This window comes from Oenanthe melanoleuca, chromosome 20 (genome assembly GCF_029582105.1).
Source record: "Oenanthe melanoleuca isolate GR-GAL-2019-014 chromosome 20, OMel1.0, whole genome shotgun sequence".
In the NCBI taxonomy this organism is placed as follows: Eukaryota; Metazoa; Chordata; class Aves; order Passeriformes; family Muscicapidae; genus Oenanthe; species Oenanthe melanoleuca.
In genome coordinates, this window is record NC_079353.1 from 7,759,027 (window position 1) to 7,780,552 (window position 21,526).

A 21,526-nucleotide genomic window follows, 5' to 3' on the forward strand; every position below is an offset into this window, starting at 1 on the left:
CCCCTCCAAATATGAAGCACTGCTAGGACAGCACCTGCACCCTGGATATTTTCCACTCCTCCCATCCAGGCCAGCAGTCTCCCAAAGGAAGAGAAGGCATGTGGGAATTACTCACAGATAACTGCTGAAGCAGCACATCGATCCCGTCCAGCTCCCCAAGCAATTCTCTGTTGTCTAGACGGAGGTGGGGGGAAGGGGGAAAAGAGAGAAAAATGAAGCTAACTGTCAGATTTTACAGCCATCTAACACTGATACATCAGCAAACAAAATCAATACAGCTTGACAGAGCACAAAAGCTGCAGAGAAAGAGAGACTGGAGGCAAGGGAGCACATGGGGGAGAGTTAAGCCAACAATGGGGAGCTGGAGGCAGAAAAGGGCTGCTGTGATTTGAGAGAAGCCTGGATTTTGCCCTCACTGACAGAGATATGGCAGGCATGGCTCACCATCATTATTCTGGAGCAGAATTGCCAGCACCTCGCTGCAGTACAGCTTGTTGGCATCAAAAGGCATCTTAGCCTGTGGGGGAAGGAATAAGAGATCCATCAGGGCATGGCCCTCAGCATCTCACTGATTTGAAGAACACATTAATCAAATCACCAGATGTATGAGCAGCACTTAAAATAAAACCCAACTGCAGTAATTCTGCAGTTTTCCTCAGTGAAAGAACAGTAACAATTCTGATGGGGTGATGGCAGGTGTGTGTGGACTCATGCACACATGTAGAAGGTTCACTGTGATTCTTCACATGGCCCTACATCAGTAGGTTTGGCCAAGTTGGATCAAAATCCGTAAGAACAGTCTCCAGTTGTTTGCCACACAGAATCTCTCTCCTGTGATATATTTTCCACAATGTTACGTGGGTGCACAGCACTTATCTCTGCTCTGGAAGTCTGTGCCTGTCAGCAAAACCAGAATTTCAGAACATACATCACAATAACATTATATAATAACTGCCAGAGTTTCCTGTGAAGATCAAAGTGTCACAGTCAGAAGAACATGAGATGGGTTTTGCCTGCACAATCACAAAACTTCCATTTCAGATATTCCCTCCATCCTCACATATGCTAAAGAAGTCACAATGAAATGAAAATACTGAATTTGAACTAAAAAAAATCCCTAGAGTGGATTCTGAACTGGATCCAAAGTTTTTGCATGCTGCCAAAGCTGCCTCATCTACAGAAAGAGACTGAACATTAACCAATGAGATAATAACACCACCTATTTTATTGAGGGACTCATAAAATAAAACAAGTTTAAAAATCATCAGTTATCAGCTATTTACACTCCATTGTTCAAGAAGGAAAAAATAAGTCCTAGGCTTAAAACACAGCATTTGTCACCCATTTTTTTCCCCAAATACACAACTCCCTGCAGCACGATGGACAGTCCTGTCTGTGCAGGGCTGCTGGGCCAATCAACCCACCCTACTGCCACGGATCAGAGCATGGTGTGCAAGCACCATGCAACACACAGAAACATGGGAAGCAGGAAGACCCCCAAATGCCATCAAGTATTGACTTTAAATAGAGCTTTTTATTCCAAATGATCCCCAACTACTCTGCAGAGGATGGTATTTACAGGTGACACCTCCAGACAGACCATGGAAGAGAGAAGAAGGTGCTTGGTGCTGTACAGCCCTGCCAGCTTCTGCCATGGGGTTCCAACTGCTGCCCTGCAAATCCTGGGAAACAACATTCTGATCTCCCAAGACTGCACACATCATCAAACCCTGCTTGTGTTTGCAGAAGTGAGCTATGAGCTCTTCACCTGAGCTTTCCGAAGCAGCTCTGACAGTCACAATACAATTATAAGACCTGAAATGTTGTCAGGAAATAGAAAGTAATGCTCGGTGCTGTGTGCCAGATGTCCTCATCAGTACCCAGACAGAACCCTGATCTTAAAACTTATCCCACAGACATTTCACAGCAGCTCTACCCAGCTGCCAAGATCCTAGGTTAATCCCAAACACATCTGTCAGGGCAAGAGATTCAAGACCAAGCACTGCCAGGAACCAAAGCACCTGGAGAGGGGTTCATTAGCTCCCCACAGCCCTGTACAGGCAAGAAAAACCCTGCCTGATCCCACATCCCAAATCCAGGGTTAATACAGCCAGGGAACACAACACACACAGCCTGCACAAGCCTGGAGTGCTCTTGAGCATTCACGTTCTGTGGCACCAAGCAAGGGAATCCTAGCTGGGATTATTTTGCTTTCCCAACTTTCTCAGTATCTCAGCTGTCACAGCAATTCCAAGGCAGGCAGCAGTACCTACCTGCCAAGATTAAAATTAACTTCACTTTTTCTTTTTAAGCAAAGGACATAATTATGTTACTACCCGTAGTGAGAAATTACAGATTACTTCTGCTAACAAGGATGTGAAGTGCACAGAGGGGTACCTGCACTTACACAGCTGATGGAGAATTTCTGGAATTCAGAGGCTTTGTAATCACTTCTAAGCATGGAAGTGCTAATGTGTTACTGGCAGGTTAGAGAACCGCCAGAATTTCTTTGCTATATTTCCTTTACTATTTCTGTGAGAGGGCTGAACTATCCATTTTTTTTTGTACAGCATTTTCCAGTGAATGTTTAAGCATCTTTTCACACAAGACAGAGTTAAAGTGTGTAACTCACTGTCACAGGATACAGTGTATGAAAAGCAGCTTTTAATTTAAATGGCAATTAGCTGTCCTCAGCAGCATTTAAACACAGACATCACTTAAAACTCAAAGAAGTGTTAGAAACGTGGGAAGCAAAGGCCATTAAATGGTTAATATTAGTGCCCCCTCTCACTGGTCAGCTTTCATTAGATCTCACACATGGAAACCCAACATATATGAATTATATGAAAAGATAAAAGAGACAATTTCTACTGCAAGACATTTATAAAGACGAGACTAAAGCATGTCTCTAAACTAAAACTGCTGAGGACATAGACCTTGAACTATAACTTTTTGTCCTTAATTGGGCTTTTACAACACACACAAGCACAACTGGCTTTTCTTAAGCTAGTTTTTGTGCTCACTGCTCTGTAGAAGCAAAGTGAGAAATCAGCTCACCTTCAGCCTCTTGAGCAGCCACTGCATGAGGCCCTGCTGTGCAGCCTCTGTGCACATCTCTGGCCGGAACTCTGCCATGTTCTCCACGATTCCTGGGAAGAAAGTCACAGAAAACAGATTACTTTCCACACCAAAAATTACAAACCTCATGTTTCCAGTCTCTCTCATTCTGCAAGGAATGGGTGATGGTCTGACTGCCAGCAGGGACATCACCCTGCAATGGTTGTGCAAAGACCAGGGAGCAGAGATGCAGTTACGTCCTTCCATGAATTGCAAATGTTTTACTCCTGCAAGTTAAATATATTCTTAAGACAGAAACAAAGTATAGCTCACAGATATGTTTACAGTAAATACATGGACAGTGGTTTTTAAAAGCTGTGTAGATGTGGCAGTTCGGGACGTGGTTTAGTGGTGGCCTTGGCAGTGCTGGATTAATAGCTGGACTCAATGATCTTAGACAGCTTTACCAACCTAAACAGTTCTGTGATTGCCTCTAGTGCAGAGCAGTAGTCCACGTATCTGCACCTCCCAACACAACTGGTTTGGGAAGAGGCACCTTTTGTGCAGCCATGGGACAAAGGACAAACTCTGGCTCCAGGGACGAGTGATTCCAAACTGTGCTTGAATAAAAGCTGCACCAAATCCTGCAATGCTGGCAGTCCAAGGGAAAAAGAGGAGGGGGGAAAGGAAGGGATAACTCACACCCCTTGGTACAAACCACAGAAAGAAGCAAGGGGCTGTGCAGCAGCCACTTACCCAGGGTGTTGTGGACACCATCAGCCTCCTCTTTCACAGTTTCATCCAGGCGCTCTAAATTCTGGACCAACAAGGCCACGACCTGACCCTCCACCTATATCCCCCGGGTCATGGAGAAGATAAAGAGGTAAGAAACAAGACTGAAAATCTGTCACTATGTTATTCCTGATCAATGAAACAACTTTTCTGTTTCATATTAAACAGAAAAGCATCAGGAGGCAAACATGCACCTTGTCTTATTCCCTGAACCAGCCTGACTGACATAAAATCATTCCAAATTCTGAAGGAGGCTCACAAACTACTGCAGACAGAACTGTGAGCTCAGTGAGCAGCTGCACTCCCAGCTGGTCACTGCTGCCTGCCTACATTGCTGCTGGACCTTCCACCTAACAAGTACAAATAAGTGACAGAACAATGCTCACACTCACAGATCCAAACCCAAGAGCTGAACCATCACCAGCTGAAGTCCTGCAGTTAAATCCTCTCAAGATGAATGCACCAAGCTGACTTCAGAGAGTTAAAGAAAACCAGAGAGGTAGGGGGGAGTCCCTGAATCACAGAGCTCACACCCGAAATGCACCTTTAAAACTGGAATTGGAAAGAGTCCAGCTTGATCCTGGCAAACTTTTCATTGAGGACATGATCTTGGAACAGTTAAAATAATATTACCATTTCAAACACTCTTATGCAGCTTTGGGCCCAGTAAAAATGTGGAAAAACCACATATATGGGCTGCTGCAGAAAACAATGCACCAATCTTCAGATACCTGACAATCTTTTACCTACTTTCTTTAAAAAAAAAAAAGTAATCTAGAAAGCAGCTATCTGAACATTTCTCCCAAGATAGGCCTGATCTGTTTCTTTCAAGCAGGACAATGAAACCTCTAAACATGGCTATTATAAGTGGGCTGGTGACAAGGAAAACAGAGAAAGAACTTCACTTGATTTACTACCTCTCCACATATTTTAGAGAAAACATCTTCTCTAGCAGCTCCTCTCTCCCATTTCATTCACCCAGCAATCTCCCCACCAAGGCAGAGTAATTAACAACAGCCCAGAGGCCAGCTGGAAGAACTGGGCTCTGGGCACTGTCATTAACCTTTGGAAGGTAACATTATAGTGACTGGACTAGAAGGACTGGAGGAGAAAACAGAGCAGCCAAACAAAGCAAACAAAAGAAAACCTGTAATTCCCTGTCTTCCAAATTCAACACAATAGTTACAGAACCAAACACAGACACAGCCATAGCAACTCTCAAAGGCCGCCAATTCACCAGCTCCAAGGCAGGACAGACCTCTAAAACTCATGTTTGGCTGGGCATCACCTCTGTGGAGGGTTTGATATCCCCCTTCTGCAGTTGGGGAGCAGGATGCATCCAACACAAACACCAGGAAAAGGGGAAATCTACCCCCACAGAGACCAAGAGGTATTCTGAGAGTTAACTGCAGGGAACACTTAATACCAATCAATGTATCTCCTACCCACCTAGGTAATTTTCTGGGTTGGTTCGCTCTCTATGCAAAAGGGATCCTTACTCCTGGACCCTCCTCTACCCTTTCATTTGCTCTGCTACATGGAAACTTTCAAGTTTTTACTTCTTGTTAAGAAAAAAACCCACCATCAATGACAGATGTCCCAGTTCAAGCCCAGATTTTTGGGCTTAAAACAAGAGTTTCTGAGTAGAAGACAATCAGTGCAACAGGTGAGACTGACAGATCTCGGCAGCACCACTGTCCTTTGGGTAACAGTCCCTGCCACAAACTTCAGCTCTCCATGAGTGAACCCAGGTCACCCTTTTCCACAAGAGAGAAGGGAAATGCAAACAAAGCTCCTGTTTTCAATGGGACACTGTCCAAGTCACAAATATTATTACTTCGTTCCCCCTCCCTGCACCAAAAAATCTCCTAGCCCACACAAATTTTGCAATATGACAGTGTTCCTTCCAAAAAAGAAGTGGTGCAACAATCTGCAAATGGTGCAACTACCCACTCCCCAAACTCCAGCATTTCATCAAAACCAGCCAGGTTCAGAAAATGCTATCTCCATCATGATGTTGGCAGCAAAGACACCCAGAGCTGCAGAAAGCAGGGTGGGTCAGTGTTCATTGCTGCAGCAGATGTTGAGGCACTGAAATAATCTGGGGTTTCCTACTTACAAGAGCATCTATGAGGACTTCAGCTCCTTCTTCACTCTCATGGAGAGTATCAATATCAGTCAGCTCTTGCAGCAAGTCAACCACAGCTATGGAAACATGTGCTGGCTGTTAAGGACAACCAATAGGGAGGCAAACATATTTAGTATCAATAGCAGATGGCTCTTAGGCCAATGTGTTCATGACACAACCCCAAAGCAACCAGCAATACATTACCACTGAGGTGATACAATGCATCACAATCACAGCAGAAGGCACAGGATGCCAGACACAAGAACACCCAGACTACTGCAGCAGACCTTCCCCACAAGCACTAAAATTAGGGAATCTGAACAATTAGGAATGATAAAAACAAATGTGATTCTGAGCTTACTGTATGCGTTTCTTCATGGTAGTAACTTATTTTTTTCAAATCAAACATGCTGGAGCTGATCTAACGAGGCACTGTTTTGTATTGTCAAGACTGAACACAAGCAAAGAGAAGTGGGTTATAATAATGTGATTTGGGTATTCTGCTCTCAGTGATAGCCCTGCTAACCTGATACACACACCCCTAACGAGGGCACCACCAGCAGCAGGAGCATCACCCCCCTCTGCCCAGCCCAATTAGGGCAGCAGACTCCTCAAACCACAGCCCTCGCAGGAACAGCAGAGCTTCTGCCAGCCCAATTTTCACTCATTAACTCTGGGCTGCACAACACACAGCTCCCCTGCCTGCTGCACAGTTCCCTTGTATGACAAGACGTATTCCAGCTCATTAGACCCACTTCCCTATTCTCTCAGACACACTGATCAATCCTGCCTGCATCCCAGGGGCAGAGCAGGAGACGTGGTTTTCTGCATGTCCTAAATAACCACTCTGTGATGGATGTCTCTCAAGTGCCCAGGCTGACAAACCAGATCCCAGGTCTCCTATTTGTGCATTTCCTCAGACATATAAGCAGCAACAGGGAAAGTATTTTCATCTGTCTTTTCGTAGCAGGTTCAGCAGTGTGCTGGGGCTAGCTGGAGAGGTGAACTCTGCAAGAGAGCTTGGACCTTCTGCTGGACAAGCTGCAGGCAAGTCACCAGCGTGTCACTTCAGCCAAGTGTCACCTCAGCAGTGTCACTGCAGTGACAAAGGCTAATCACACACTGCACTGTACCAGCAAGAGCAAAACCAGCAAGCCAACAGAAGGAATTCTTATCTTCTCCTTGGCATTCATGGGGCAATTTGCAGAATATTTTCTTCAGTTGTGGGCTCTGCCAATAAAAGGGAGACCTTGACATACTGAGCTTGGGAGAGCAGAGGACTACTGAGGTGGTCTGGGGGTTAGTACATGATGGATGAGGACAAATTGAAGGAATGGGGTTTCATCAAGTCATGGGAGAGAAAGCTCAGGGAGGAATCAGTTGATGATTTCTGCTGTTCCCTGGGTGCTACAAAGATAACTGAACCAGATTCTTTTGAGAGTGCACAGCAAAGAACTCAGGAGAGTTCATAATGCAGGTCATTCCTGTCTGGGAAACTTCTACTGAAGCTTGCAGTGAGAGTATCAGCTGCCTATAAAATTTAGGAGATAGTAAAGCAAAGCCTTGCTTGAAGCTTTCATGTCTTTCATTAATAAAGTCTTGTTGGTGATCATCTTTCATTCACATGTTTTGTGTAAAACTGCATGAATCATTCAGCAGATTATTTGCTCCCCCTGGACATTGCTCTTGTCTCCTTGCATTAGTTCCTTAAGACACCATATTTAAATCACATTTGAAGAGCCACTTGTTTAGTTCTCTCCTTGAAGAACTCATTTTAAAAAATATTTTTCCATTTGTTTTAACAAAATATCATTAGAAAACCTGAGCTGTATCAACTCAGTTTTATGTCTAGATGCTTCACTTTAATAGTGCTTCTACCTGTACATGAGCAGCAGCAGTCACTGCTTCCAATGGAGCTCAAAACACTTCAGCAGTTTTATAACAAGAAATATACTTTTCCCAAAATTGCAGTTCTCAAGCCAAATTCCTACCCATAAACTCACTGACAGGCAAGCTGCAAACCAAATAAAAAGAGTTCACAGTGGAAACCCTGACAAGTCTTTGACAGCAGCAGTGATCCCAGCACAAAGCTTTCCATGGCTGACAGCTCCAGCACACTTCATCTGGAAAACAGCTCTGCTATCCCAGTCAATATTCCCACAGTTCCTTTTCTCCCTGAGAAATTCAGTATAAAATGTATAGTACAAACAAGTCTGTGGTGTCTGGTATAAAACAAATAATTAAACTACAGTAACCACGAAATTGGATTTGCATGGGAGGAGCTTCCCCCTGTACTACATAAATTGTTAACAGTTATTTGAGAGCCATTTCCTTGCAGATGCTGGATAAGGGAAGCTGTGGGGTTTACTGTTTTGCAGGGGCCAGCATTCAACACAAGGTTCTACCTGATGCAAGTCAAAATACCCAAACACAGTGCTCTCTAATATAAACTGGCATGCAATAAAATATTTATGTTTTGGTTTTAGCTTCTGATCACTGCACCCACTTAGAAAGAATGAATTATGAATTTTCAATAGATGGTGCTATAAAGAAAAGTGCTAAAAAAGAAAACCAAGATCTGTGCATCAGACCACAACACACAGCACTAACAGGCCTTTTCACATTGTATATTCCAAAACACCTCAGGAAAGCTGGTAAGTGTTATCTCCTGCTTTACACATAAAGAAGCAAAGAATAAATTACCTTCCTAAGGCCATGGATCAATAAAAATGGAAAAAGTACTGCCTGAGTCCCAAGTTGACACCCAGTGCCCTTTCCATAGGGATTCACTGCTCCCTCCACTCACTGGTATTTTCAGGACACAGACAGGCAATCTCTCAAATCATGTAACAATTTTTCAGCTTAATCTGCTATAGAATATTTTACAAGCAAAGCAGGCTGAGATCTGCTTTTACAGAGCTGGGCATAGTGCCAGTTCCCAGCTGACAGCTAAGCATCAAGGCACCAAAAAATGGCAATGTTTTTGATCAACACTACCAAAATGGGGAAACTCTCAGATGCCCTCACAGCTTCAGAGGTAAAAGAGCTGGTGCAGAGAGGGGTCAAGGTCAGTGACACTGGACCTCACTGAGCATTGTCTTTGGATATGTACTCAACCAGAGAGGCCACGTGCAGTCTTGGGCTCTGTACACACCAGATTAAAGGTATGGGCACGTGAAGAGGGCACATTTACAAACTAAGGTGAAGCCTGTGGTCAGCCAGTCCATGACAAACAGCTGACAGCTGACAGCCCAGCTCTCAGCAAGAAGGGATAAAACAGTTTCATTTTCACTGGGGCTATTCCAGACAAAGTTTGCAGAGTCTGAGATTATCACTGCTAAGCCCAGGCCTTCACTTCTCTGCTGCTGCTCATCTGCTCATACTCTAACACTGCCACTCAAAACTAGATGAAAGGGTCATAAAACAAGAAAGAAGAATAACAGCACTGAAAAAAAATTCAGAATCAATATTACTTGAACAAAGAGGGCTTTCACTGGGAGAAAAAACCCGAAAAGCCAACACATAAATTCAGCGGGAAGAGGAGAAAAACATCTACAGAAGGCTGGGAAAGAGGATATGAGGGATTACAGAAAAGTCTGTAGAAAGCCTCTCCCATGAGAGCTGCTTTAACAAGTGAAGGATATCAGTGTTGTCGTGTCCCAGCAGCCCGAGCAGAGACTGTACAGCGTTCAGCTCCACCAGCAGGTGATAGAGGCCGGGCATCGTCGCAATCACGTGCATTTCCTGAATGATGTCATTTAAATCCAGTTCTGACTCCATAAACCTGAGGCAAGACAAAAAAGGGTAATAAAAAGGCGAGAAGATATCACTGCCTTCCAAGAGACACCAGGTAGGATTTGTCACCCCAGGTGCACATAGCACCAGTGTTTCTATCCTCTCTGTCTTACGCCTGCCCCTTGAAGTTTAATCCTGAGCAGCATAAACATTTCTACTGTATAATTTACATAGAGTAAATAAGCAGATTTGTTCCAATTCTCTACATCAGTTCTAGAATTTCAAGAAAAAAATAAAATCAAAATGCTGCAGCCACACAGGGGAAAAACTGCTTATAAAATAAATTCTGCAGCGTACTGCACCTTCCCTAGCTAGCACATATTAGTACGTGGGTTGTATGAGTCTGAAGTCCATAAAAATAAGCTGGGTAAGGGAAAGGACAGCAAACTGGACAAAAAATGATGGCATTGAAGTGTAGGAAGAAATCCCTTTAATGTGAATAACAGAACAGCTTGAAGGAAGGAAGAGCCTTCTAGAACACAAACACCACATCTGGCTCTCCGAGCCCATCCAGCCATTCTGCTCACCACAGCACCGGGTAACACAAAATTATTTCTTCCCCACATAGACTTCTGGCTGGTATGCAAGCACACACCTCCACATCAAATGATGGGATGAAAACTTTAATTATTGCTGATGATGTTTTTTGTGCTGCCAGATATATATTGGCCCCACCAGAGTCTCAACAAAGCCATTTTTAATTTACCAAGTCAGTTTCAAATAATATTTAGAAGAACTACAAGGCAATAACTGTTGTTACATAAGCCTTATGTAACTGAAAACATCTCTATATTCCAGCAATTGATTTAGGCTTATACCTGAAATCAGAGAAAAAAAAAGTTAAGCACAGTCTTACTTCTCTGGATTATCAGGAAACTTGATCCGCAGCTCCTGGTTTTTGTAGGATCTCTTCTCAAAGGTGAGAATCATCTTCTTCACTGAACTTTCATCCAAAGGTTCCTCCTGACCAAATCAGAAAAGGCAGAAAAGTGAGCTTTGGATGGCTGGAGAAATATCAGCAATGTGGTGGGACTGCAGCCAGGCCCAGAGCCCTTGGAATTCCAGCCAGCTCTGGAATCTCATGGCAGAGAGCTGCAAGACACCTCACACACCATCATTACCCACTCCAGCTCGGACCTCGAGCCATCCTTTCACACCTGTTATAGCCTGGCACCACCAGTACACATCCAGGCTTTTTTGCTTCTGACATAGAGCAAACCTGCACTCACAGCCTGTGCCCACAGAAGCTTCTCTGCAGAAGTCCCTTGTGCTATTGCTTTTTGTAAGTCTACATTTAACTGCCCTGAATTTATGTTCTTCTGCATTTTCCTCACTTGGCTAAGCTTTCACTGCTATCTTAAAGCCTTTTCCTAAAGAAAAAAATAAATCAATATTCCATTCTATATTTTCTCTTTATTTTGTAAATGCTCCAAGGTGTTTTTCAGCTGGGGTTGTATATCTGCTGGATAGCAGCAACGCAACCTCGGCTGCCTCCCTGACACCTGCAAACATTTTCCTTAGTTTATGATTTTAATGCACTTCTTTTATTAAAAAATTGATTATATAGATTTCCCTGGGTAACCTCTTCCCTCTCCTCTGCTTAACTGTGTTACAACCACTATTTAAGAGAAGCTCTCAAAACAAAAGCCAAACCAGACACCCTCCCATCTTAAGCCAAATTTTGTGACCACCCCCTGCTCGGGATTAATCAAGAGTTGCTGCTGGGGTTGCAGATTCTCTGGTCAGTGACTCTAAGCAGCAATCTGGTATGAGAGAGGAAACCTCCATTTCTTCAGCAAACTCCATTATAACAACAACACCAGCCCCAGCCTTCAGTTATTATTGGATTTCCTCCATTCCTTTGCCCAACCTGTCTCATTGCCATCCCACTCATGTCACCACCCCAGTCAGCCAATCAATACTACAGTGCCCAAAGCACATTCTTCTTGCAGTGGGATTTCAACCCACACATGCTGACACTGCTTCCCTCTATTTCCTTTGATTCTTTGCTTCCTCTAACACATATCACTACGATATCTCCATTAGGATCTGCTTTATATCTTGTATTGAATTTGCATTCAGTATTGCAGTGTCCTACAGATTAGCTTCTTCACATCAAATTTACTGGGGCAAAGCACATTTTAATGGCACTTATATTAACTGCAGTCCAAAGTAATAAACAAGTGATTTGAGTTCTAAAGAAAGACTGGACTTTCAGCCTTTAAAATGTCTGGCTGGGAGGACTTCACTTGACAAAGATGAGGGACTTGCACACTGCAGGAATCCACAAGACTAGCCAGTCAGGAGGACTCCTCTCAATCCATCCTCCCTGGAGCTGAAATGCTACAGAAATCCTGCATTATCTTTCTCTGCTATCAGCAACAACTGTCATGGCAATAGCTCAACATCAGAAAAACGAGAGAAATTCTCAAAGACGGATGCTGGCAATGCTGTATACAAAGGACAATGATATTTTACAAAGCTACATGATTCTGCAGTAGTGAATATCACTTGTTTTTTTATCAAACAGGACACAGGCAGCAGGAAGCAAATATCTTCTAGATTTATACCAATCCATGTGTCACATTTATAAAGTGATCTTTTTCCTGGCCCTTGGCAGAAAGGCCAATGCAGCATTGGATTTCTGTCTCCAAGGCTTGAAATCATTTACCCTTGACAGCTGCCACCCCCCTCCTCTGACCCAAGACCTTTCTTGTACAGAAGAATGTTTGTTTATTTGCTGCTGCTGCTGCTGCACAGCTACAAAGAGGGGGAGAAGCTGCATTGTTGGGGCACTGATGAGAACAATAGTCAGGAAACTGGTTAGAACACAGAAACTGTTTCCTAAAAATATACTTTAGAAGGTGATTTGGGTATTCTCAGACCAGAGATCTGACTTGAAAGTCTCTTCCTTTTGCCCCTGCTTTAAATCTTCAGCTGATATATTTGAGAAATTTGAAATTAATGAACACCCCACAGGGCAGGAAAGCAAACCCACAAACTGAAGCTGTATGAGCAAAGGAAAATCATATTAAGCCTCACCACCTACATGGTAAGAAATGGAAATCACAGAGAAGGAGTTTGGTGTTTGGTTATTTCCACTGCCTCTCCTTTCCCAGAGGACTTACTTCCTCGTCTTCCTCTTCTCCATCCCTTTCAATTATCTGAAGGAGTTTCTTCTTCTCATCATCAGTTTCTTCCAGAGCAGCAGACTCCTCTTCCCTATGACGACCATGCTCTCTGGCACTGGCTTGTTTCCGACGTGCTTTGATTTCCTCTTCCTCTTCATCACGGGGTCTTTTTGTCCCTCTGTTAGGCTGAAGTCAGAGAAATAAAAGGTGAATAAATACAAGTGTTTAGTGACCTTTGCAAAGCAGAATACCAATATTACAAGCCATACGAAGGAAATTCTTACTAGTTGCTTAAAAGATTTGCTTACATGACACTTAACAACTCTGAAAACTGGAAAGGAAATTAATTTAGTGAAGTGGAACATCACATGAGTAGATGAATGCCTCTGCCAAGAGCTGTGTCAACATCCTACCTCCTTTGATCTATGAACACAATTCATGGGAAAATATCTTCATAGACAGCAAGGACAAGGAGTGCACAGACAAGTAGTGGCCAAACAGCCCTGCTCAGTGGGGCACAGCTGCCCATCAAAGAACCCCCATCTGCTGACTCAGCTGAGACAACCCCACATTTCACACCCAGCAGACTGATATGCTCAGCAGACAGCAAGGAAAGATAATTTTTTACCCACAACATATACAAGATTATATTGAATTCCTGTGTGCATCCCATTTCTTCTGTCTGAAGTTTGCTGACAAGTAAAAGCAGAATCAGCCCAACTCAGTGTAGGCAGAACAAGGACTGCTGCTTGCTGCAGCTCTGCAGGGGTTTGGCACTGGATTAAACAGCACCCAAACCGTCATGGTTTGCTTGGAACAACCTATTATTTTATTCCACTATTTCTGGTTGATTGTCAAAACTAAAGGTAATTGGCCAAGGACAAAAAGTCCATTAATCCTAATCCCATGTTTTCATTCAGGCAGAAAGGGATAAAAGCATTTACAATAGAAGGAAATAGAAGGAAAAACTTTCCCCTCAAAAACTACAAGGATATTAAAAGTAGTCTCTCTTATTTTTGAAGGACAACCAAGCTGAAATGGGAGTACTCCATGCTCTATAACAACAGCAAAACAAAGCTTAATTCTTTGCTATTTAAAAGGAGTGTATGTAACAAGAATAATAAAATAATAACAAAAATACTTTTACTTTACATCACTGCTCAAGTCACCTGGTAGGTGATTTTGTAACCTCGTTAGGTCTAACGTGTCCATCTTAATTTATAAAACACCACCTGGCAGGCAGCCCCTACTCTTCTGCTCTGTGAGACCCTTTGTCAAAAATGGCAAAAGTCACACCAGGCTTCCATGAACACAGACCATGCTTTTATCTGAGACTGGGATCCTTCTCATGTCTGATCCAAAGAAGGGTGCAGAGGAAATAAGTGACAGTGTCATTCTCCTGCCAGGTCTGGCACTAGTGCGAGCACCAAGACAGGAACTTCCAGCTCCCTGGCAGGTGACAAACTTTTGGGCTGCAGAGGGTAATAAACCTTCCAAAGCTCATAAGGAAATCCAGCTGTGGTTCCAGTTCTGCCACACACGGCACCAGCAGCATAGCCCAGTACCAATGACAAGCTGGTAAATTATCTGCCCTGGAGAAAACGCTGCTTTCAGGAGATGTAAAAAAATAAACCCCCCCGAGCCAGCCCCAAAAAGCACATGAGGACTTAATTATAGTTAAGATGCAGGCCAGACAGCAGCCTGGTTAGAATCACCTTGTTTTCAGGGTTATCACCTTGTCACCACTTTAGGGAAGATGCAGAATCAAGTTTCCCGGACAACACATTAGCACAAATCAGAGCTGGGTCTGCTCGCTCCCAGGCAGACCTGCTCAAGCTCTGTTATCTGTCTCCTTTCTCCCTACATCTTCTCTGCCATTTCCATTACAGATGGTACACTCCTGACTTAAAACCCTTCTAAAGTGCCTCCATGCACTTTTAAAGCAGTTACTCAGCTCATAATTCAATAGCCATGACATGGAAGCATACCCAGAGATTCTGTGAAATGAAAAATTTATTTGCTTGGAGGGTTTTGTGGATTGGGCTATTTTTTTAAAGCAGATTCCTATTACTTATCTTCTAGGTACATTAAAATATAATTTCACATAGATCCATTTGGAAACAAACGTGTCATTGACAACAACTAATAATTCAAACACTCCCTGAGCAACCAGCAGCCCCATAAAAAATATGGAAAAGGTGCTCTTCTAGATGACATCATCCAAGGAAAAAACTTCAGTAAATCCATACTCCTTACTCAACGTCCTTGATGTCACAAAGGGCCCTGCCCTTCTTATGCCCTTCCATTCACTCCTTGGTAATATTCTACTCATCCTAAATCATCATTGACAGCTTAATGTCACAAACACAAATAAAGCAATTAGTGACATAAATCCCAAAATTTACATCTAAATCTCAAGATTTGCCATGGATCTTCCTAATTTGGAATTGGAATCTCATTCCTCACTCTTATTTCTAAACATTAAACAGGACCAAAGCCCCTGGCAAGCCTGAGGTGTAAGGAGAGGCTAAGGGAGCTGAGGGTCCGTCATATACAAAGTAATGTGTCATGGGAAAGGACTGCATCCCAGAACAAAACCTAAATTAAAACTCCACCATGAAACCTTCCCCATTTCTTCCAAATACACAATCCACAAGATCAGAATTCACACCCTTGCTTCCATCTCAATTATTTTCCCCTTTTTTGTATTTATGCATTGCTGGGGGAGGCGTCTCTAACACACACCAGAATCATTATGATAAATCATGGAAGTGCCCCACGTGCGATCATTAACTCTGCCAGCAGCCTGGCAATAGGCAGTAATTGAATTCTGGGCAAACGCTATTAAGCAGGCATTAAGGCTTTGCCTCTCCTTATTGATGTTATGCAAAACCCCACTAAGAACATTGCTCTTCCCAACCAGCACTTATTAAAGCCACGAAACCAAGGCCCGAGTGGAACACCTGGGTCCTGCTCATTCCACAAGAGATGCACAGTCATGAACAACTGATTTAAGGCAGGAATTACTTTCTGTTCATTGATTTTCATCTTTGCATTTGTGTTTTGCAAAGGACTGTTACCAACTAGCAGGAATTAAGCCCATAGTTCGCTGCACCAAGCCTGGTATATTTCTCTCAGCAAACACACAGATTGTGTCCAAACACATTTATTTAACCAATTCCACAGCTTCACAGATATCTGCACAAGTTCTGCCTTTCTGATAGAGAAGAGAAAGTTAATCATTTGATAAACAAAATGTGGGTTTTTTTACTTAGTTGTGCTAAGGTGAATCTGGCAAGAAGTTGGAATTCATTAGAAAATGCACAAGAAAATCATTTTTCAATTGTTTTGTTAGCTAAGCTTAATTCTGTCCCTGTTGAATGCAGGGCATTCACAATAATTTATTCAGTAGGCATTTTCATTTAAATCTAACACTGATAGCATCACACAAAAACCAATGAATACAAAAGGATTTTAAAAAAGCTACTGTTTATAAAATATGATGAAGTAAACAGAAGCTGGTAATTGGGAACGGGAGAATTATTTTTGCCTTTCTCATGTAGTCCTCCTCTACTGGTTGTGTCTGTTAGCTGACATACCCAGAGCTAACATTCCCCGGGGCCAAGCCTTTGGGGACACTTTCCCCAGACACACCTGACACAGGTCCTGGTTATGCACAGCCAGGTAAGGCCCAGCCTGCCCTTGGCGTGGGTGGCAGAAGCAGCACCCTCCACATGTGCCAGGGAAACAACGTCCTAAATCAACGCACAATAATCTGCCAGCGCCTCTGGGCTCCCTCCAAGCAGTGATTGCACATTAATATCAAGGTTAAGTACCCCACAAAATCAGAACACTCATTTCTCAGAATCTTGATTGCTTCAGCCTTCATCAAACATGAGGAAGGTTTAGAGATGTCTCTGTGGTTTCACATTACTCAGGAAATACTCAGGAGTTTCATATTACTAAGGTATCTGTTTTGTAAGTAATCTCGTTACTAAGCTCAGAAATTTTTTGTTAATGAGATCTGAAATAAATCTTCATAAATGATACAGCTTCTTCTGTGCTCACATCCCAGCCCGCTCCAAAGAGCCACTCAGAAAGCAGCACAGCAGCTGTCAGTTTGGGATCCTAATCTCCAGAGGAATCTTCAATGACTTCCTAATTTTGTTTCCAATGTTTGCGATAAACCAGGCTACTATCAATCTCACTTTTCCATGATTCTTCTTCCTGAGGCATGACACACAGCACTTCTAAATGGTGCAGGATCTGAGTGCTAAAAACTGGAAAAACTGGTACCCCAGGAAAATCAGAAATCTCAGAGACCCAAGAGATCTAAATCACACAAACTGTGGCAAATGCAATGACAGATGCACACAGTACCCACATGGATACGGATTATTAATTTCAGAGGGAATGAACCCCTGTGCCTCCAGCCTCTCTTGTGAGGCTCTGAACCACCCAAGGAGCACATCAGGGAGGTGCAGGACAGGGATCTTTCTTGACACTCTCAGGTTTGGTGGTCAAAGACAATACATTGGGAAGTAAACTAGAGATTCACTTGCCACCCTGCAAGAGCACCAAGACAGCTCTGGCAGCACAGGGCTGAACTCCCAGGAGCAGAGCTAAGGGATGAGGCAGACAGCTGAGCCAGTCAGCTCCTTGCTGTAGCTGCCAGGAGAGGAGCTACTGGGGTAATAATGCTGTAAGCAGTCAACAACCAGCTCAGCTGAGCTGCCCCTATCATCAGATGCATCCATTACATTGCAATTTGACACTAAATTATCTGTACCAGCAGCAGAAATGATGAAGTGCCCCCATGGATACACAGAGATCCACCCTGGTACGCACCACTCTCAACCCTGACAGACCACGGGAGATCACTTGTGCAGTCAGACCTCACCCCATTAGTTACTGCTTCTTCTGCTGTTTGATTTCACTGACATTCCATCAAAAAATTAGCAGTTTGTAATGATTGCTCACGGTGATGAAATCTGCTTTTAATGAGAATTCAAATAATCTCCCTTATTCCCTCCCAAGACAACTGAAAGAAGACTCTGAATAGCCCCAGAGTTGGCTTTGTCCTCTTAATTATCCTCTGTAATCAGAGACCAAACACGGAGGATCTGGGCAAACACCAGGAATATTTAATCATCACTTTAGACCATCTGCAACTGTTTTGCAGCAACACGTAAAGTTTATGGATTCCTGAGCTTTGTATAAACGGCCAGGTGCTGTTTAATTGTATTTTTTGTTGCGAGAGGTTTCTTTTCCCGTTCTGGCAGACACTTGGTGCTGAACTGGTGGCACGGTGCCTGCAGTCTTCCACGCCAAGTTTGGCTCTGAGGGAGAACATCATCTTGCCGAAGCAAGGGCACAGATTACACATTTAGAGGAGAAAATTCAAAACAGTGCAAGAGGAAAGCAATTATTTTGGGTTGTGCTAAGGGAGGTTGAGAAGACCAACTCATTTGCAGCAAGAGATTAAAATCAGAAAGCTGAGGCATCACACCACCTCCCAGACAGCCAGTACTATCCCTGCAAGGAGGACAACCAAGAAGACCTTGAGCCAGCCCACAGCTCAGCCCAGAGCATGGAAGCTCCCAAATCCAGGGCTGGAGTGGGCCAGGAGCTGCTAAGCCACTCTCCCCTGGCCATCTTCTTCAAGCCACCCACCCCAAAGGCAGAGCCTGACCCACAGGATGGGAGGCAGTGAAATCTGCTGTTTCCAACTATTTTCCCCCACCTCTCAGCCAGAATGCCCCCACAGAAGGGAATCTCATTTTCTCAGAACCAGAGCTATTTGCCTGCCTTCTGTTCCTCCACTTCTTCCACCTGTACTCACCACTGTAACCAGTTCTAGAGGTCAGAATTCAGCACCACTGACTCAGCACCTCCAGTGCTCACTAAAGCATCACTCAGCTAGTGACACAAGAACCACCTGCATTCAGGTGAGAGCCCAGGAGAGCATAGAGCCAGGACAAATCCTTCAGGAACTATTTCAGCAGTTGGTTGAAAGCTGCAGAATGCTTTTCCCCACAGCTAAGAACAATTTCAGCAGCAAGAAATGAAATGAAAATTTAGATACCCTGCAGCTAAGCAGCATTTCTTCACCTCGACAGAATTCAGCGCTTGCTGTCACAAGCAATCACCCCCTCGCCGTGTTGAAAGCTCATCCAAGGGAAAGCTGTACGAAATCCAAGTGAGCAAAGCAAAGTGGATGGACACTTCCCTCCAGAATGGAGGGAATCCTGGGGAGTTCACATTCTGAGAGCAAGAGAAAAACCAACTAACAAACCTCAAACTGGAACTTGGTTAAAAAATGACAAAGTACATTCAGGTTTACCTCTCTGTGCCTTAACCTGCATCCCAGACATGTAAGATATGACACTGCTAACCCCCAGATGGGGTGGAGAAGGCCAAAGAATCAAAGGGACATAAGAAATGTAAATTCTAATTTAATGTTGAAAAATCACATTTTAAAAAGATAGAGAAATACAGAAGTGGATTAGATCTCAGATCAGCAGGGCTGTGCTGTTGGATGCAGCAGGATGGGAAAGGATGTTTGAGACAGATCAATCCAGAGAAGGAAACATCCTGGAGATTATCAAGGAGGAATCCAGCAGAGCTCTCAGATTCCTCCCACAGCCATGGCCCAGACACTTCAATATCACTGGGAAAACTGCTGAGAAACTTCTCAAACCCAACAGCAACTTTCCATTTTTCCCTGAGCATCTCCAAACAACACATTCCCAAAGCACAAACATGGAGTGAACAGCAAGACACTGCCTTCACCTCTGTGCCCCACGGAATGAGGCACTCCAGGATGGCACCGAGCTCCACAGGAATTCTGTGCTCAGCTCAGGAACAGACCTGGCCACACTTACATAATATTTGATAATGTCCCGGGGTGTTTTCCTCACCAGGGGAAACCCCACTGCTGCAGCCAGGATGAGAACTGAAGCCAAGCCCAACACTACCCCAGCCAAGGTATCAAAGTGTTATTGCAGTTCATACCTTCGTTCCCTGTTTCACTGGGAACACCTGAAATCTGCTCCTGGGACAATAAACCAACACACTTGATAACTGCACACAACTAGTGACCGCAAGGCAAGGCAAGAAAACGTACAGAGTAAATGAAAACTTTTATAAGGAAAACTTTTTTTAAAATATTTTGATAAAAATTAAATTAAGTGGGTTTTGTCATAAAACAGAGAGATAAAGACATGCTAGAGCAGCCATATAACGAGCTCAGGCTTCGCTCCGGGCACAGGCACCAATCTGCCCATCTGTGGCCGAAACGCCACCAGCAAAACCGCGGTCCCGCGGAACCCCCGGCAGCCGGGTCCCACCGAGCACCGCTGCTCCGAAGAGAGGGAGAGACCCCCAAAACTTAGCGACATTTTAACCAGACCCCGTGCGAGCGCACCGAGTGCGGCCGGGCAGGCCCCGCACGGCGGCCGCCACGGAGCTGGAGCAGCATCGCTGCCGCCGCGGTGGGGTCACGGACTAGAGCACAGGGCACCGCGACCCTCCCAGCACGGCCCAACCTCCCGAGCTCACCTGGTAGCTGAGCAGCTCCCCCACGTCCATCGCACCCACCGGGCCCCGCCACCGGAAACCTGTCGCAAACCACCGTGGCCGCGCGACACTTGCCGTAAGGCAGGCAGCGCAGGCCGGGTGGCAGGCGCCACGCTGCCGGAAAGTGAGGCGAGGGAGGCCATGCCGGAAAGGGGGAGGCGGGAGGTGCCACACTGCCGGAAAGCAGCACGGACTGTCGCGAACGGGAGTGGGTGGAAGGGGGTAACCACCACCCCACAGTGCGAGCCCTGCTGGGGCCACCGGGGCAAGGGTCGGGAACATCCCGCCTGTGCCCCGGTGCTACCTGGTGCAGGGCAGGGAGAGGAGGCGACCCCGTCGCACCCGCGGTGACAGGAGGGCTGTCCCTGCCCCCAGCGAAGCGGGGATCGGGGGTCCCGTCCCCGCTGTGCCCCGGGCGCTGCTGTCGCACCCAGCAGAGCGCTGCCCCCCGGGAATCAGCATTTTCTCGTGACACATTTCCATAACCTTCTACAAACGCTCGGGAATGCAGGCGGCTGCTGCCGGAATTTATTGACAACACACTGCTATTTATACCCGGCGTCATTAACCGCTGTCACCTTGAAAACAGGCCAAGAACTGGGCTCTGAGAGCGGCAGCAGCGACGTGACGGCCCCTCTGTTTCCTGAGGTCGTGACAAATCGCTCTGTAATTCCGCAAGATGCAGAACCCGAGACATTTCTCAATTTAACAAATAAGAATAATTAGGAGAGAGTCAACTCGGTCCAAATCCTACTGGATTTATTTCAACTATGCTTTAAAAAACAGTTTTGAGCTAAAAGAATTTTTCATAATGATCGCAGTTATTAGCAGTTATCTCAGCAGGAGTCTGGTTTGAGAAATCTCAGAAAATTAAAAAATATATATAATGTTTTTGAAGAAGTCCCTCGCATCCTGCATTGTTTCAAGAAAATATAGGAGATTGGTCACAGCAAAATTAACTCAACAAATCTGCATGTTAAGGATGAGATAAATAGAAGATAGTTATTAGTTCATCTGGCTTTGGGGTATCGAGTGTACAGATAAT

General features: G+C 44.5%; 1 protein-coding gene across 1 annotated transcript in view; it reads right to left on the bottom strand.

The window, feature by feature from the left end:
• Nucleotides 1–20,933, bottom strand: part of CTNNBL1 (catenin beta like 1) — a 46,686-nt gene extending 25,753 nt beyond the window's left edge. The window contains exons 1-9 of the mRNA XM_056507090.1: nt 20,464–20,933; nt 12,901–13,089; nt 10,629–10,735; nt 9,622–9,761; nt 5,969–6,066; nt 3,814–3,907; nt 3,058–3,149; nt 445–517; nt 116–174 (exon numbers count right to left, since the gene is read on the bottom strand). Coding sequence (XP_056363065.1) covers nt 116–174; nt 445–517; nt 3,058–3,149; nt 3,814–3,907; nt 5,969–6,066; nt 9,622–9,761; nt 10,629–10,735; nt 12,901–13,089; nt 20,464–20,763 — 1,152 coding nt within the window. The 5' untranslated portion in view covers nt 20,764–20,933. The remainder of the gene's footprint in view (nt 1–115; nt 175–444; nt 518–3,057; nt 3,150–3,813; nt 3,908–5,968; nt 6,067–9,621; nt 9,762–10,628; nt 10,736–12,900; nt 13,090–20,463) is intronic.
• Between the last annotated feature and the right edge of the window lie 593 nt (nt 20,934–21,526).